This window comes from Ammospiza caudacuta, chromosome 24 (genome assembly GCF_027887145.1).
Source record: "Ammospiza caudacuta isolate bAmmCau1 chromosome 24, bAmmCau1.pri, whole genome shotgun sequence".
In the NCBI taxonomy this organism is placed as follows: Eukaryota; Metazoa; Chordata; class Aves; order Passeriformes; family Passerellidae; genus Ammospiza; species Ammospiza caudacuta.
This window is the reverse complement of record NC_080616.1, coordinates 7,404,210-7,422,245: the sequence shown is the minus strand read 5'-3', so window position 1 is coordinate 7,422,245 and position 18,036 is coordinate 7,404,210. Positions and strand designations below refer to the sequence as shown.

The 18,036-nt window shown below is 42.0% G+C and overlaps 1 protein-coding gene across 2 annotated transcripts in view; it reads right to left on the bottom strand.

Annotated features, from left to right (window-relative positions):
• MAPK14 (mitogen-activated protein kinase 14) overlaps positions 1-18,036 on the bottom strand; it is a 21,841-nt gene extending 3,805 nt beyond the window's left edge. The window contains exons 1-9 of one of the 2 annotated variants that reach the window (XM_058819540.1): positions 17,565-18,036; positions 10,857-10,986; positions 10,473-10,531; positions 9,993-10,104; positions 9,459-9,488; positions 8,993-9,040; positions 8,468-8,582; positions 7,939-8,010; positions 2,508-2,587 (exon numbers count right to left, since the gene is read on the bottom strand). In XM_058819540.1, the coding sequence (XP_058675523.1) occupies positions 2,508-2,587; positions 7,939-8,010; positions 8,468-8,582; positions 8,993-9,040; positions 9,459-9,488; positions 9,993-10,104; positions 10,473-10,531; positions 10,857-10,986; positions 17,565-17,680 (762 nt within the window). In that variant the 5' untranslated portion in view covers positions 17,681-18,036. Of the gene's footprint in view, positions 1-417; positions 498-2,507; positions 2,588-7,938; positions 8,011-8,467; positions 8,583-8,992; positions 9,041-9,458; positions 9,489-9,992; positions 10,105-10,472; positions 10,532-10,856; positions 10,987-17,564 lie in introns of both variants that reach the window. The other variant, XM_058819541.1, reaches the window with a different exon arrangement.

Below are 18,036 nucleotides of genomic sequence, written 5' to 3'. Positions count from 1 at the left end.
CTCCTTGCTTACTCTGACACCTATAAGCACATCAGCATTACCTGTCCCAACTAAGGCACTCAAGACAGTAGAGGAAGAGCTGACATTACTTGTGGCAAAGATTGGAAAGCAGAGAGGTGCAGGAAGAGCTGAGCCCCTGTGTCCCAGCAAGGCTGGGTGCAGCCTGCTGAGCTCTGCGGAGCTGCACAGCACAGCACACAATGCAAAACCAGCTCACAGCCAGGCTCTCCCAGTCTCACACGTCTGTGGCTGAGCACACACTGCCCAGATCTCACATCTTCCTTTAGTACCAAAGTCTTGCAGAAGAGCAGTAGTTAATTGCCCACCCCATGCCACATGCAAGCCTTTCATTCACGTAAGTGGAGAACACTGAGTGCAGCCCTGCCCTGCACTCCCCCTTCCTCTCTCAGATCTCACCTCGTGGCTGGGCATCCTGTTAATGAGATAGGCAGGGGGCGTTCCCGTCAGACGCATGATCTGCTGAAGCTGGTTAATATCTTAAGTGCCTCGTCAAGGGCTTTGTTAAAAACAGTGCAAAAACCATTTCAAACAGAAAACAGTCGCATACAAAAGCATCTCTTCTGCAAACCACAAGGCAAAAGCCACACAGGCAGGGACTACTGATTTTTTTCAGCTACCTGTGAGATGTTCAGCAATTTCACAAGTGAACACTTAAAGCAATGGAGAATCACTGCTCAGCTGGTAACTGCCAGTACAGAAAGTATTTCTGTCCAAGGGAAGGAGCATCACACTCCAACAAGGTTGCGTTCACATTTCCAGAAATTTTAAGCCATCAGAGTAGACGCTTCCTTTGGCTGAGGCTGCTTCACAAAATTTTTCCTGAGTTGTGCAGCTATACACAGCTTCAGGAAAATGAACAAAAATGAAAACAGAAACAAAAACTCTACCCTCTGCACTGGTTACCAGCTCTTTTTTCCTCTTGCTGCATAGAAAGTGCTTAAGTTTCTTGTGGTGCAAAGTGAAACTGGCTCACAACTGACACCTTCTGAACAGCTGAGTGCCCTTTGATGTGGGCTGGGTGACAGAAGGCATTAAATGCAAAATTAGCAAAACATTAGCATTGAACAGAGTTAGCCGGTATCAGTGAACAGGGAAAGTGAGAGTCAGTAAAGTAACACAGCAGAAAACCAGAATTTGTTATAGTGACACACACAAAACCATCAAACACTAGAGTTTTGCTTTCCCCATACAATGGATAAAGAGTAGAAACAGTATTTACTGCCCTTTTTTTTTTAAACAGACTTGCTTCAAACCAGGATAAGAACAATTATTATTTTTATTGTGCAATAATGTTTAAAAAAAGACCCACTTCAACTTACACATGCAAATTAATCTTCTGCTTAATTTAGTCAACCTTCCATCTTATGTCTCTTGCTAATCCCTGTACTTCAAACACCAGAGTAGTCCTAAGGTCAATTCACAGGGCAACCAAATCAATCTGGGTTATTCAGCTCTAATCTCTCCAAAGTTGGAACATCCCAGGTGTTTTACTTTGGTTTTTACTTTTTACTTTGGTGGGATGTTCAGCAAGTTGCCCAATTGATCCCAATTTGCAGTGCACATCCCTCCAGCAGGTGTTATTCAAGGCTAATCTCACACTTGTATTTACAGTCACTGTTACAGGAACATTAAGCTGCAGCACTACATAATCTTCTCACCACTTTCCACAGCTCTGATCCCCTGCTGCAGCTCACAAACTGCAGTGGCCTCAGTGCTCACTGTGCATTCACCTGCTCCTCCCTGGCTCTGATTTATTCACTCCTCCTTCAGGAACAGGTACAATTAAAGGCCATTTCACACTGGGTTTGCACGATTCACAATTTGAGATTCCTACAGCACAGCAAGTGCTGCAAATGGAGGTGACCCTCCCAGAGTGACTGCAGGAAGCCTTTCTGGTGCTCCCTTGGTCAAAGGGCCCCATACAGCAAAACCCACATAGCACAAGAGCAGGCTCTGCCGTGGGCCCTGCAACAGCTGCTACAGAAAGGCACCTAAAAGGCATTTTCTGCTACAAAAATAAAGAAATGGCAGCAGTGTTTCAGAAATTAATCACACTACAGAAGGGACTGTGTGTATTTAGAGGATAACACACCTGCTCCTATTTAGAAAGATCCCTGGGTATGCAATCTGGAGAAATAATAACTGAGACAAGCCTCAAGATCTTAGCTGTGAAAAATACTTCCCCAGTAACACCTGATGGTACAACAGATCACAAAGCATAAACCCACAAACTGAGAGAAAAGTCACGAAGCAGTAAAATGAGAATATGGAAGGATGAAATCATACCACGGGCAGAGGTAAAGAGGAATAAAGATCAGATACACAAAGCAAAAGAACTTAAAGCCATCCAAGAGCAAAGGATTACAAATGAAGAAAAATAACAGAAAATAAATCCCAACACATTCTACAGATAAGACTACAGGAGAACAACACACAAACTCGGGACTTCTGAAAGGGCAGATATTACAATCAAAGTGTAAACTCACAGACTCTGAGGAGATTTTCTTCAAAAGCTCAGGCCCTGGGGTTCCAACGAGTCTCAAAATGAGCTTCAACTGATCAATATCTAATGATGGACCATAAAGGAAAATGCTGGGAGAAATCAAAATGAAAAGCGCAACACATCACCCTATTAACGCTGCAAATTAATTCTTGCCAAGGCCTTGACTGAAAAGCTATTTTAGACAAACCATATTCACTCCTCTTGTTACAACTGAATATAACTGAGCTCTCTGGTATCAGACTGATTGAACATCTTGTCTGCAATACCCCACATGCATGGAATGGGGCACTGCATCCTGAACTATTTTGGAGCAGAAATCTTTAGCCCCAGTGGCAAAGGCTGAACTTCCATGCTCCCTTCACCCCCTCAGGCCCCACACCAAGCTGCAGTTCACAGGATTAGCTTGCATTAGTAACAGCTGAAGTAAAGCAGAAGGCTGCAAAGGGTAGGCACTCATATTAAGAGGAAAGTCAAGGCTTTTTGTGAACACCTTCCAAGCTCACTCAGCCACTTCTTAAGCTCAGGAGGTCAGGAAATGATTGGGCCCTGCAGCATCACCTCACCATGGGCACCCCCTGCCCACAGCCAGGGCAGCCGAGCTGCTGCAGCTGGCACAGGGTCCTGCCTGGCACCTCCTGGCACCACCAGGGCAGATGAAGCACCTGAACATCCCTCCTGCCCGCCAGACCTGCTGCAGCAGCAGAGCAGGGCTCGGGTTTAACACAGGTCTGTGGAGAGCTCTCAGGAGGGAGCACTGCAGGTGGAAAGAATGTTTTACCAGGAGCAGAGCTCCCAGCCTGAGCTGTCCCCTTTAACAAGGCCAAGGTGACAAAACAAAATTGAGGGGGGAATTCCATCAAAGACACTGTTCCATGTCTAAATCTCAAGACACTAAGAAGACACAAAGGATCCTTTTTAAAACCATCAATGCATAATCTCCCTTCTCCCCTGAATTATCCTCCACAGGGATTTCAGACTGTCCATAATGTTCATATTTGCCTTTAAAATTATACCAAAGTAGTTACACCAATTTTTTTTAGACAATCTTGTGTTCTGGGATCAATGCCTTCCTGATGGCTGGAGATACAGCTGCAGTTCCTTCTTAGAGTATTTTTTAATTTGAGTACTGCAAGAACTTCAAAAACTGTCACCTGTTCAAAAAACCCTAGAAAACAACACAGTTCCTGTAATATTGACAAACTCTGTATGAAGGGAATCACCAATGCTTTGCTAAAACCACCATCTTTTGAGGTAAACTTTAGTCTAAAGTTTTATCTATCAAATTAATTAAGAGCTCTGGAATCATCACTTTGTCAGAAGAGCTGAATTAATTTTCCATTTGTAAAGTTACTTGGCAAACTTCTAGCTACTCAAAACACTCAAAATGTAAGAGTAAACCCAATATCTAGTTGGATTTAGCACAGCTGAATTGCAAACTCTGAAGAGTCAATGCTTAAAATGAGATCAGAATATGCTGTAGGAGAATCAGCAAAGGGCACTCTACTAACCACAACTGGCTCATTTAAATGAGATTTTCTTCAGAGCTATTTAAAACAGTCCTTACTTCTTGCACTTATTGTGCAAGCAGCAGTTGAAGTGCAAATTTCAGAGTGCTAACATGCCACAGCTCATTTTAAATATTTAATTTATTTAAAGGCATTTAAAAGCCTGTGCACTGGTGTGCCAACACTATTGCTGCCCTGTTTGCTAGTGGAAGATACTTCTGAGATAAATAAGGAAAAACAGACTGTGGAACTGGCCCGGCCAAAACCCAACCCTGCTTCTGGTTTTAGGCCTGCCATCTCTAACCTGCTCAACTGCAGCATTCCTTAACTACAGGGCCCAGCACCTCCCAGAGAAATGAGCCACAAGCAATAAAGACAGGAAAGAGATTTAATAAATACAAAGCAGGAGAAAAACACCAGCACATGTGCATGGGGAAGGAAAGCACAGCATGCAAACCCCAAGGGCCATCTTCAAGGTACTCCGAAGGACTGAGGAGGGATTCTAAAATTCAGAAAATAACCTGCTATCACCACCAGCAGCAAATCTCACAAGATTGTAATGGTTTATCCAGGCAAAGCAAAGTTCCAAGTTGTTTTAGCTGCCATCACAAGCAAGAACAAGGTGTATCAGAAGAATATGTAATTTCAGACTGGTTAGTTATCATGGAAGTTTCAGAATACTGAATAAAAACAGTAAAAAAAAAAAAACAAACAACACTCTCCAGAGTTCAAGGGAACACAAAACATACAAAAATGCTAAACTAGTACAAGAAAAGCTAGATATTCTTATTTTTACTTTATATTATTTTGTGCGAGTCAAATATTCAAACAAAGTTAACTTTCCTGCTTATTTGTATGAATAATTCACATTCAGAGCTGTAAAACTTTAATATTTGTGTTTAACAGAAACTGATCTTGGCATCAGACAAATAAAACAATACCAACAAGAAAGCCTCAGCTAAGCCTCCCATGCACAGAAAATGCTGAGCTGGAAGGCACCCACAAGGATCAGAGTCCAATGCCTGAGGACTCTGATTTTCATCACCTCACTTTTTGGTCTCTGAATCCTTTCCCACAATCCTGATCCCCTTCTCCAGCTCCTGGCAGAGATTTCACCGGTATTAGAAATCCATCTTTCATCCAATGCTTCCACCCATAGATTACAATAGGAATAATTCAATTACCTTCCATTCAGTTGTAAATTAGAAGTAGTTCAGCAATCCTGCAGAGCTAAGCCCAAATTAACCACAGGGTTTTCCCTAAGAGTATCTCAATTCTTGCTTTAAGTCAATGACAGCTGTGGTTAGAATCTCTACAGATTCAGAGGTTTAAACTCAACATTCATTTTTCAGAGGCACAATCATCACAGACAGCACTGAAGATCCTCATTTCAGAGTCCCAGTTTTTTACTTACCTGACTAAATGAACTCACAGCTTACCTGCACTGAAGGGGTGCATCCCAGGCTGTACACAGAAATAAGTGAGGGACTGTAAATAACATCCCAGCACTTCTGCCAAATCCTTGCTGAAAGGGACCAACAATACAACAAGAGAACCATCTGAACAGGGGATGATCATCCTGAGGAGCCATTACATATTCTGTCATTCTAATTTTGGAAGTGTAAGGCTCACACTTGAGAAAATTTACATCTTGAGACTAAAAACCAAGAACTACTTCAAATGTTCAGTTGTCAAACAGGAGCAATTTCCAGCAACACAAAGTCCCATTGCTTCCAACTGCACAGGGAATTTTCTAGAGCTGGATATGGATATCACATCCTTGGCTACTGGACACAAGGCAAACATACCTTGAATTATTCATGTTAATATTAACTCCAAAGTCAGGAAGTCAGCAATTGTACAGTGACACCACAGGAGGAACAAGAGTCTCTGCAAATCTGTGGGTACACTAAAATTAAGGGCCCAGAACTACCCAACAGGATCTAAACCTGGAAAACCCCTTCAACTCTCTCCTAAAGTAATGCACATATAAAGATTTCAAAGAGCCTTCCAAGACAGGAAGAAACCAGAACTGACTTATCTTAATTGTGCTTGCTGTCTTTAGATGCCAGCAAACCTGGAGTGGGAGCTGCCAGCCAGGGTCCTTTCCAATCCTTGGGTAAGAGTTCCATGCACAAACAGGATTCAGAACCAACCCTGCTCCTCTTTTAGTTTTAAACAGAAGCACTGGAAGAATTACACTACTACAAAGTCTAAGATAGGAAAGCATTGGGTCTGTTTCTTAAATCTAAGCAACTCAAAACAGAAGGAGCATTTAATTAAAAAGCATTACTGCCATTTGCAAACGAAATTGAGCATTTAAAGTAAATCATCACAAGCATCTGCTGGGAGACATAAATGAATGAAGTACCTTATTATGATAAAGCAAATAAATTAGCTCCTAGAAGTAAACTTCATTTTGCATTGCAGATATCAGTGGCTCTAATTTACAGCTAAGAACAGAGTTGGATAAAAAACTTCTCAGACTTGGAAGAATCACCATTTTGTTCAATTCATAAAAACCACAAAATAAATCAAAACCATGAAGCATTTCTTACACATTGCAAATCCTATTACAAATATTTTAGTTGCAAGCATCAAGTTCTTTAAAATCTGAAGTGTCACTGTTGCTAGGGTTAAATAGCAACAGCTTAAAGGCTTTTGCTTTGTTTGAATGAACAATTCTTGGTATCTCAGTTTTTCTTAAAAGAAATTAAAAAAAATCTGTCCAAACCAACCTACACATGCTGAATCAACAGATAAAAATACACCAGCTTTGTTTAATTCAGTTTCTGCATTTGACAAGAGAAAAATACAGCAGAGATGACTACACAGCACAGTACAACAAATTCAGAGAGAAATTATGAGATGGAGTCAAGCAGAAAAATAGGAGAGGATAAAGTTAAAGCACATTGAAAAGAGGTGACACTGTGAAAGCTGGAATGAAAGCTTCTCCTCAGGAGGGAGTTTTGGAACCCAGATGTTTTCTGAAGGTAAATAAACAGCAGGCAGCAATTCCAACACCAGCTTCCTTTTCATCAAGTGCTAACATACTTAAATTCACTGACACAAATACTAACAAATTAACAGAAGTTATTAAAATGAACAGACTGTGGTTGAAATAACAAACTTTGGTAAAAGGTGGGCAATGTTATTTTCTCTGGCAAATGAAAGCTCAATCTCTAGGCAATGAAAAATCTTGCCAGTAGTAAATCTCACCCCAATCTTGTGTGGCTGAGCAAAAATTTTAAGTGCAACAATTTGCATTAAGTCTCACTTCCAATTTCCTGGGGAAAATATGAGCAAATCTCATAAAGTTGTCTTAAATTTGCCAAAGTGTCCTACCCAGTCCAGTCTGATGAGGCAAAAAAAATATTTTGGAAAGATCTTATTCAAGGTTGAATTCTCACATCAGTACAAGCACACTGTGAAAGGAGGTTCACAGTCAGGCATGGAAATGGAACTTAAACATTGCAGAGCAATTTTAATGAGAACCTTGGCACTAAAGAATTTGCATCCACTGCTTTCACAGCCAGGATACCTCCAGGAGAAAAGAAGAGAGGCCAGAAGGGAATCACATTTGCAAGAAAACTGAAGCATGACAGGATTCTTGGCAGACATCCATGCAAGTATTAGCTAGAAACTCAACTAATCAATTTAAATAAACTTAAAGGAAAGTAACAGAAACAAAGAGTATATAAATCTAATGATGACAATAGACAATAAAGAGGAACAGATGTGCAGCAAAATCAAGAACTCACCTCTTTGTACTGTGAGTAAAAGAAGCCATTAATTTAAAAACAAACAAACAGAAGTCCATAATTAAACCCAGAACTTATTTTCTTGTCAACTATGTGAAAATGAAGATCTAATTTCAATTTCAAAAAAGAAATTACTTCTAAAGGATACGGTCTGTGCCAGGGAACAACGTTCTTCCAGTCAACAGCTCAGCCATAATGCATCCCACTGACCAAATATCAACTGAACAAAATAAAACAGAAAACAAAACGTGATGCATAAAAATACAGCCTGAGCAGAACCATCCCATCCAACCAGAGCAAACAACTCTGTCCTGAAACAGTCCCATGGCAGTTTTGTCATTTCTTCACACTACAGCTCTAGACACTCTCCTCAACCAGACGCATCCCAGTCACTTATTTTAAAAACCACTTTGGTAGGAAAAGCAAGGATAAGTGCTGACAATATTTTGCTGATTGCAGTTTCAAAAGTTCAGATTCCTGGTGAATGCTATCACAATGATTCTTCACTTCCATTTGACAGAAAGTGGTTCCAATACCAACTCCAAAACATAATTACCAGGAGTGGCAACTTATGCAATCAAAGGGAGATGCACGTGCAAGGACAACCTCTTTTATTTCCCCCTCACAATTCATAAACTTGACAAATCAGAGGATTCCTGTGCTGCTGAAGGCATTACCTGTCTGGTTGTAGTGCATCCAGTTGAGCATGATCTCAGGGGCCCTGTACCACCGGGTGGCCACGTACCCGGTCATCTCATCGTCCGTGTGCCGCGCCAGCCCGAAATCCAGGATCTGCAAACACAAAGCAACACTGCAGGGCAACAAACACCCAGCACAAACACCAGGCAAGCACTGGCTGGGGACAGGCAGGTGGGAGAGCTGCAAAAACACGTTATGAAACCAAATTTCACAACCTGGGACAAGACACTAGGCTAGAACAGCGTAGGATCGACAATCAGAATTACAGTTGGGTATCTTGTCTCCAAAACAAGGAAACACAAACTAAAGCTGTTAACTCTGCACTTGCATGATGATTCACTAAAAACACAGGAGCAGATACAAAAACCACATCCTTACAACTCTACAGCTGGGAAGCACATTATTACTTTCCTATCAAAGTACTTTCAAAAGGAATTGTTTTGACACTTAAGTTGTAAGGGACATTCACATGACACTCAAATCAGATTTTTAAATTACATTACCTTTAGCTCACAGTCTTCATTAACAGCTAGGTTACTGGGTTTTAAATCCTAAAAAATTAAACATCAGCATTAACAGTGGAGTATGTGTTGTTTCACGAGTCTGAAGTAGGTAAAATTGTAAACAGAGATAAAAATACAGATTCTAACTGAGGGCAAATACTTTGGATAAATTATTTTATCAGAGTGAGAAATCTCTTCTGTGGTTCTCAGAGGCATCACATATAACCAAATATTCATAAACGCAAAACTGGTGCTGCATATCTGTATCTAAGAGAAAAGCTAATTCACAAAGGAAAATTATGGATCTTGACAACCACTTCCCCTGTTCAAACTTTTTACTACTTAACCAAAAAAAAATTTCAGAGAATTTTCTCTGGTTTCTCTTGGTGCTATATTGTAAAATTCACGCTTCATTTTTTAAAGACATCATTTCACTACAGGAAACAATCTTAGAATGAATACTCACCCTGTGTATTATGTCAGCTGAATGGATGTACTGTAAAATAAGATGAGACAAAATTTATGTAACAGTCCAAGCAGCCACCTCCTCATCTCTTCCCTGGAAAATACTGCCCTAGCCCAGCCCACACAATTCAGATACTCCAGTCTGTCAGTCTGTCTGTGTGTCTGTGGGTTTCACCAGGTGGCTGTTCCAGTTTGCCTCTCCTTAGGAACACCCAGGAGTGCTGCCACACGAATGCAACAACACAGTAAACAAAACTGAAGAAATGGAAAATTCATTGCCAGAGAGAGGGCATCACAGTTCATAATTTTCTAGATTCTGCCCATAGGAACACATAAAAATGACAGTAAACCTTACTGATGCAGAGCTCCAGAGAGGCAGAAGTGAAACAACAATAATAAAACGTTATTCTGCAATATTTTAGGGAAGTTATAGAAGCCCTATGCACACATCTGAATTGCTGAGGGTGTAACATTCACCAGGAACTTCCACCCCCATGGTGAGCTGTCCCCATGCAGGGAACACAGGGACACTCACCTTCAGGCCCCGAAGGATCTGGTAAATGAGGAACTGCACGTGGTCATCAGTGAGCTTCTGGCATTTCACAATGTTGTTCAGGTCTGCTCCCATGAGATGTGTCACCAAGTACCTGTGAACAAAAGCAAACACGTGGACTGTGAAGCAATCTCTTGAATAGGATTAGGATAAAAATTCCCCATAAATCTCCAGTAGCAGAGCTGACTGTCCCAAAGCACGTTGCTCAATGGAACATAGATCGTGACACTTTAAATAATGTAGCAAATTAGTTCAGTGATTCCAACTGCACTGGGCAGTAAACCACAGCAGGTGAACAATTCTGACAAGTCCAACAGCTTAGGATATACTGTGACTTTGTGCTGGAATTCAGGATTATTTGTGAGTGATGGCAGACAAATTAAAGAGACAAATATTTCTGTTATAACCTGGGAAAGGAGATACAAAAGACATTTTATTGCAATTTTCAGAGAAGTTACCTACACATCATTGAATTCTTCTAGTGATTTGGCAGGGGTGAACACATCCAACAAGCCAATCACCTGAAAAGAAAACAGTGAAGAGAAAAGCTGTGAGATATATTTATAGCAGTTACTAAGATCCTTTGTGGCACTGAAGTATTTATTCCGGCAGATGTTTCATTTCCATCTGTTCAGTGTTGTGCTTCATGCAAGCTGACAAAGCCTCCTGGAACTGGCAAACCTGATGCAGACACACGTGAGAGCTCTGCAGCTCCATTTACTCCTTCACATCATCATGAACCAGATACTCCAATACCTTGGACTGCATGAGGAAAAAACCACATGCAGCAAGGAAAGAGCAATGCTGCAGGCTGCTCGGTGCAGCTGGGGCTGTGCCTGCACTCACATTTTCGTGTTTCATGTGCTTGAGCAGCCGCAGCTCCCGGTAGGTTCTCTTGGCGTGGATGATGGACTGGAAGGGCCGCGAGAGCTTCTTCACCGCCACCCGCAACCCCGTCTTGGTGTCAAAGGCAGAGCTGCAACACAGAGCAGAGCAGGAAAGTCATCAAATGAACTCTGTGGGAACGCCTTCAAATCCACACTTCTTCTAGACACTGAGTTACAGGCAACACCATTTCTCCAATGAAAGTGATTCCTAGGTATCCTGGTCCATAACCTGCACACCACCCAAAATCTGCACAATTTCGCACAACTGTTGGTTTCTGCAGAAAATGTTTAAAAGATGAGTCTTGTCCACACAGTAAAGGGAAATCTTGTAGAAAGAAAGAGAAATGTTTATGACTGCTGCCTGAAGTGCTCTTAAACATAATCATGCACTAAAACTCTGGAGAGAAGAGCACTTGTAAATACTACCACTATTCCTAAACATACTTTCAAACATGACACTTGATCACAAAATGCTATGCTCAAAATACTATTTTCATGGATTAAATTCACACAAAAAATCCAGGACTTTGCCTAATAAAATCAGTTATAATTAAATTTCTTTGGTAAATCTCATCCAATCACCAAGTTCTGTTATACAGAAGTGCCTGGGAATGAATGATAAGTAGCTGTACATGACCAAAACTTGTCCCTTTAGCAGAAATCTTGCACATACAAGTAGTATTTTTTCTTAAGAGCCCATGAGGACTTATTTAATCCTAGTCAGTAACTATATACATATATATACATACATATATAGAGAGGGTACAGTAAAATTATATTTTAAGTAATTTCTTATCCAATTATAAATCTCTGGTCTGTTAAAAAGGAAGGAGGAAGAGAAAGAGAGGATATGAAATCAACACTTCACTCAAGGCAATGAATGTGGGGAAAGTATGGAATGGAAAGAGTCATACAAGGACAATACTGGTTGATTTTCCTGTTGTATTTATGCTTCAGGTGAACTCCTGGTTCCATTTAAAAGTGAGTATGCACTAGTTCTTGGTAAACATCAAGCAGAAAGGAATGCTACATATTTATAAAGTGTTAAATATAAAGCTTAACTAACAAAGCTCAAAACCAATCACAAGAGCAGGCCTAGAATAAACCCACAATTGCATATGCAAACCACAACGCCCACCCCACCAAAGGAGCTATGTGAAATAAAGGCAGCTGTCATTTGCTTTTAAAGAATTAACCTGCAAAAAGACTCCTCATCTCAGATTTGCCCAGGTTGCAAGGAATTTGGTAAGTGAAATAGAAAACAGAACAGCAGCAGTGACCCTTCCCCCAGGCCCTGGCAGCAATGGAAAATCCCTCAGTGCACAGTGGAAGAAGAGCATCTCCCTTTCTATAAAGGGCATGCACAGAGTGGAAAGACCTCTCTGGAAAACACAGGGAGGACACCAGGTCACAGCAGCAGCAACCTGCCAGAGCTGAGTTACTCAAGCTTCTCACACTGCCTCAAAAAACACCCCTGAGCAACTACTTCCAATGCAAGTTATCCTCTACACCTCAGCCAGGCACACAAAAGAAGCCATCCAGCATTCATTTTTAATGTTGATTTCAAATTCTCAAGTTTTCACACATCACTATGGAAAAAAAAAAAAAAATCAATGTTTAAGCAGCAACACTTCATGAAATTGAGAATTCAATTTTTTTCAGCCTCGGGTAAAAATCACCATCTTGCAATACACAAACATCTCTAGATTGGCCTGAAAATATATGCCAGAATTTTACTGATACATAAGGTGTTTTCTAGGACTTAGAGCAAAAATAAGAGTAACCATCATCATTCAGCACATGCTGTTGTAAATTAGTCATGGATCTTCACCAGTTTCCAAACATTTCAGGTACAAAATGCAGCAAATACCAGCAACTCTTTCATCTGCAAAGAAGGTGATCCTCTGCATCTCAAACCTCCACAGACAAATTTCTCTTTTGGTTTCCAAGATTTTGAGATTTCAGAGCCACCAGACACAAAATAAGCTATATCAGGATTCAGATGAAATTGAATTTCACTTTTTGTTATTAAATGACATTTTTTGGAGTCATATCAAGTCACTGTGCTGTTGTAGCAGCTGTACAACCAGCAGTACTGGTTAAACAGCACAATGCACAAGCTCAGGAAAGAAAATTCTGTGTAATTGAACGTTCACAATCTAGACTTGAAGTCAGAACACAAAGTCTGGACATATTTGAGGCCTAAAATCATGCTGAGTAATTTTCTGCCAGTACAGATAACTGGCCCATGGTGCCTGCAGAGTACAGAACAGCTGTCAGCTGGAGAACACGGTAAAGAACACTGAGCTGCCTTTCATCACAGACTTTAAACAGCTGCATTACATCGATCACATTGCAGCTAAAGAAGCCCAATTAGGAAAAAATGACATGATCCACAGTTTTAAATCCCTTTTAAAACAAGATCAGCACAAATTTAGAATTTACCACACTTTTTTTTTAACCTCTTACATAGCACTGAGCTATGGCAAACGAACTGCATCCACCTCACCCCAAGTGAGCTAAAATTACAATTCTGATCTAACCTGAATTGAATCCAGAACACAGGAGGTAGAAGAAAACAATTACTTTAGAGAACGAAGCAACAAGGTTAGTTATGAGCACAATTTATTTAAATATTAAATAACCAGAATGTTAATTTCTGTGCAAAGGCTATTTTGCTAAATAGAAGCTGCTCATTGCTAGTGCCTCTGCAAATACCCAGGCTAACTGAATCTCCTTAGAGCTGGAGTTAATTTATTCACTCCTAATCAGACAGAAAAACACAGTTAGCACCTGACAGTTTATTATTGACTGCAGTCACTTCAGTCACCACCCTCCCAACACACTATAAAAGCTGCAAATATCAATAAAGGTTGCAAATACCATTCTCCTGCGCTAGAATTGCTTCTGCTTCTAAGAAAGCTGCAACAAAAATCTCCCTGTAGGACACATGCTCTCAATAATTTCCCTTCATATCCCAAGTTGCCCTACAGTCCAAGCTCCTTGCCAGCCCTGTCAGAGCTCTGCTCACAGCTTTTCTGTGCCTGCCCTTCTCCCACTCAGCTCCCCTCTCCCCACACATCTTCTGCCAACCCTTCCTGTGTGGCTGCTTCATCCCACTCACTTTTACAGCTCTGTTCCTGCCACTCCTCACACATCTACCACACCTTGCAGGAGGAGCAGGCACCTGTCCCTCCAAGCACACACAGGATTTGGAGGCTTGCATGCTTTGATAAAGGATTAGAAAAAAAATCCACAGAGGAACTGTGGATTAATAACACAAATGTGCTATTTAGGGTTATTTCATTTCCTCTAGACCCTAATGTCCTAAAATTTCTTAGATCTATAATGTTTCTCTAAATTCTCAGTAGCCAAGAAATTCAGACTCAGTGTCAGTACAACTGTGGGTTGAAATGGGAAGAAATCACAGGTTTTGGAGGGCTGTATCACTTGACAATCTATTTTTAAAAAGCTAAAAAAAAATTCTTATGCAAGATTTTGAGGAAGAGTAAGTCTTGGCCATTCAATCCTTTCCAAATTAAGGCAATACAGATAGCTTGCAAAGCAACTAAACCAAGCCCTTTATTTTACAAAAGCATCAATACAACAAAGAACAGCTGCAACAATATAACAATTAGTAAACTAAGATTTACCGAATGTGCTTCACAGCCTTTTAGAAATTGATGGGAAATTGGTGAAAACACCATTCTGCTTAGCTCAGAGCTGCCTGAACTGATGCCAGGAGTCGAGACTTCCCTCCAGCACAGGCAAGAAATGAAGCAATCCTCCAAGTGAAGTGAGTCACCAATCAATCCCATCCCTGCTCAGCAGCTTCCCGCTGCAACGTGTTGGATTGTCTGGGCCCCTCTCCTTACATGAAATATTACAAAATGGATATGTCAGGAGCCCTTTTTCAATGCACGCCTGGTTACAAAAGCAAGCAAGAGACTGTGTTGTATAAATACACTAAATGTTGCAAGAATGAATGAAAGAGCATTTCATACAGCAGATGCCACGGCAATTGTTATGTGACTTAGGAAGAATCAATCTGAGGATGTGTGTAGATTTTTCTCAAAGTTTTGGAACTGAATCTCTATTTGTATCCCCAACATTTGCAGTTTTTAAAAAATGGATCCTGAAAAACACCTGAGCTGGCCATTTGAACCTCATTCTTCCAGCACTGCACCCTTCAGAAAACCCTGCAATATTTGCTCTCATTTCAGGCAGGGGCTCGGGCTGCCTGCAGAAATGCCTCTCCCTCCATCCCTGACTCCCAAAGTCAAGTTTGTGCATTAGGGAGCTCCAAACCAGGCTCACAGCACGTTCAGAGCAGCCTCCAACAGCTCCCCAGTCTGAGTGACTCATTGGCACCTTAATGCTTTCTTTTCTATTCATTTTCCTCTCCACCTTCTGGAGATTCCTCATTTTCAAATGCCTCATTTTGACAACTTAACAGAGCATTTGATTACATTTGAATGCAATAATGCAGTGAACAAACTATATTTACCATTTTAAGGATTGTTCAAACACCACTATGTACTATCCCAACAGGTATGCACCAAATTCCAAATGAAACTTTTTATTGGAGAGAAAAAAAAATCTCCAAAGGGACAGAGCAGAACAAGTCCTTGCAGGAATACCATAAATAATATGCATCACCACTTGCAGCTTAATAAATGTCCATAAATATGCAAACATTTTTGTTGTTTTCTTGAATTTTTCAATTCTGACATACTTTCCATATCACAACATCTTTTCTGAAAACTATTTTTAGAAGAACATACAGGAAGCCATTAACATGAACTGTAAAAAGACTCTGCCACATGTCTGAAATTGCTTCCAATACAAAACTGTTTCACTTGGTCTGAACAAAGTTGCACAATCTTTGAAAGCTTTGACACAGCAAAACAGGAAATTCATGATGCAAACTCTTTAGTTACTGGCTGAAAACAAACTTTGCAATATTACATGTACAGAGGAGATTGTAGGGAGGGGAAGAGAAAATGGGAGTGGGGTGTATGATGTAGGATCAACCTTAAAATACAAAGGGCACAGCACGAAGCAAATTAATTTCCCATTACATTTCAGGAGTTGCATAACTCTGTGACACTTACAGGGGTATTTATCAGCTGTGTTAACAAGGTCCTTCTTTCACCAAAAGAAACCTGTCTATTCCCTTCCAATCAAAATCATTCTATAATTATGCTTTAAAAAAAAAAAAAACAACAACCAATCCAAAAACACACCTCGGCAAGCATACTGGTTATTCTTGCTACAAAATTGACCAGCCTAGTTTGCTTTTATGAAATGCAAGCCTCTGCACACTGCAATCACAGCATTTAAAAAAAATGCAAGTTATTTAAGCTCAGCTTACCAACAATCTTATAACAGGTTAAGAACAGCTGAGCATTTCATTAAAACTGTAGCACGTGCAAAGGAACTTATTTTCTTTACTAGCAAAATGCAGCATGTGTCCCTCCTTATAATAAAATTGATACCCATAGTGTAAATTTGCACACTACATTAATAAAAACATATGCATGCCTGCTCGAACACAACAGCAAAGCAGCTTTGTAATTATGCACCCATAGTTCAAAATTCTGCTCACACTTTGACAGAACCAAAGAACACAGAACAAAACCCAGAATGCTCATGTGGAAGATGTTTCTTAATCAAAGGAGGCAGTAATCTGTGAACATTTAACTAAATTACTGCTAAAGTCTAGAGTCAAACCGATTGAAATACCACCTTGTCTTTAAGCTTAAGCAAAGTATGCAGCTCCATTTATGTTTAATGATCCACCGCAGCTCAGCAGAGAAGCTACAAATTAAGGACGTATTGTATCTCACACATGCAGCCTGGTTTGTTCCTATTGGGTAAGCATTAAAAAATAAACTCTTCCAGCTCCCTGTATTTCTGCAGGTCTCACAGCAGGACTTTACTCTCCCAGGGAGCACATTCTGCAGTATGTGTATTGCAGTAATTCCATAGCAATAAAACGAGTCCTCCTGTGTTCTTCTATTATTGCCAAGAAAATATTGGTGCTTGTAAATGCACTATAACAAACCAGGAATACAAAACCAGCCCTCCCAGCCTTCTCTCTAATTCTTGCCTATCAATAAATTCCGGATGCAAATACAATTGCCTCAAATATAATCTATCCTTCAGGTGCAGAAAGAAACTGGGACAAGAGCTGCCAAGCCCTCAGCTCTTCAAAGCCAGCTATGGGGGGGCTCCATCCCTCTGCACTCCCCACCTCCTAACTGCAAGAAACCTCGCTGAAATTTGTCCATATGAGCTCATTCGGGGCGGGACGGGGGGGCCCGGCAACGACACATTATTATCTTCCCCTGCAAAAATGTTTCAGAGCCACCTGCCATGTGGTGCAATGCCCGACGCATTCCAAAGACCAGACTGCGGCTTCCCGGCAGCACGGCGCGTAAAGCCGGGCAGGAAAAATGTCTCTTGCAGGAGGCTGGTGGCGAGCTGGGGGACAGGAATCCATAGGGAACAGGAATCCACAGGGGACAGGAGCTCCCGGGGGACAGTGGAGCGCCGCTCGCCGCGGTGCCCACCCTGGGTCCCTGCAGGGCACCGGGGGCCGCGGGGCGGGGCAGCGACCTAAGGCGACCTCCCCCGCACTGCCCCGTCCCCTCCCTGCACTCACCAGACGGAGCCGTAGGCCCCGGAGCCGACCGGGGAGAGGTTCTGGTAGCGCTCGGGCACCTCCCACACCGTCTTGTTCAGCTCCTGCCGGTAGAACTTGGGCCGCTCCTGAGACATCTCGGTTGCGGAGCCCGCCCCGCCCGGCCCGGCGGGAGGGGGAGGCTCTGCCTGCGGCTGCAACAGCACCGCCGCCGCCACTACCTCCTTCTCCTCCCGCAGCGGCAGCAGCGACTTCTTCCTTCCTTCCTTCTTTCGCTCCCTCCCCCGAGCGCTCCCGGGCGGGGGCAGCCCCGCAGCAGCGACGCCCCCGCAGCCGCCGCCGGCCCTTCACGCCCCGCCCCGCGCCGCCGCTGCCCCCCTCCCACAGGCACGGGGGGCGAGGCCGAGCGCCGCCGTGTCACCGCCTTCCCCCGCCGCTCTCCCTCCCCGGGCTGTGCCACGAGGGGCGGGATGGCTCCGTGCGGCGCGGCCGG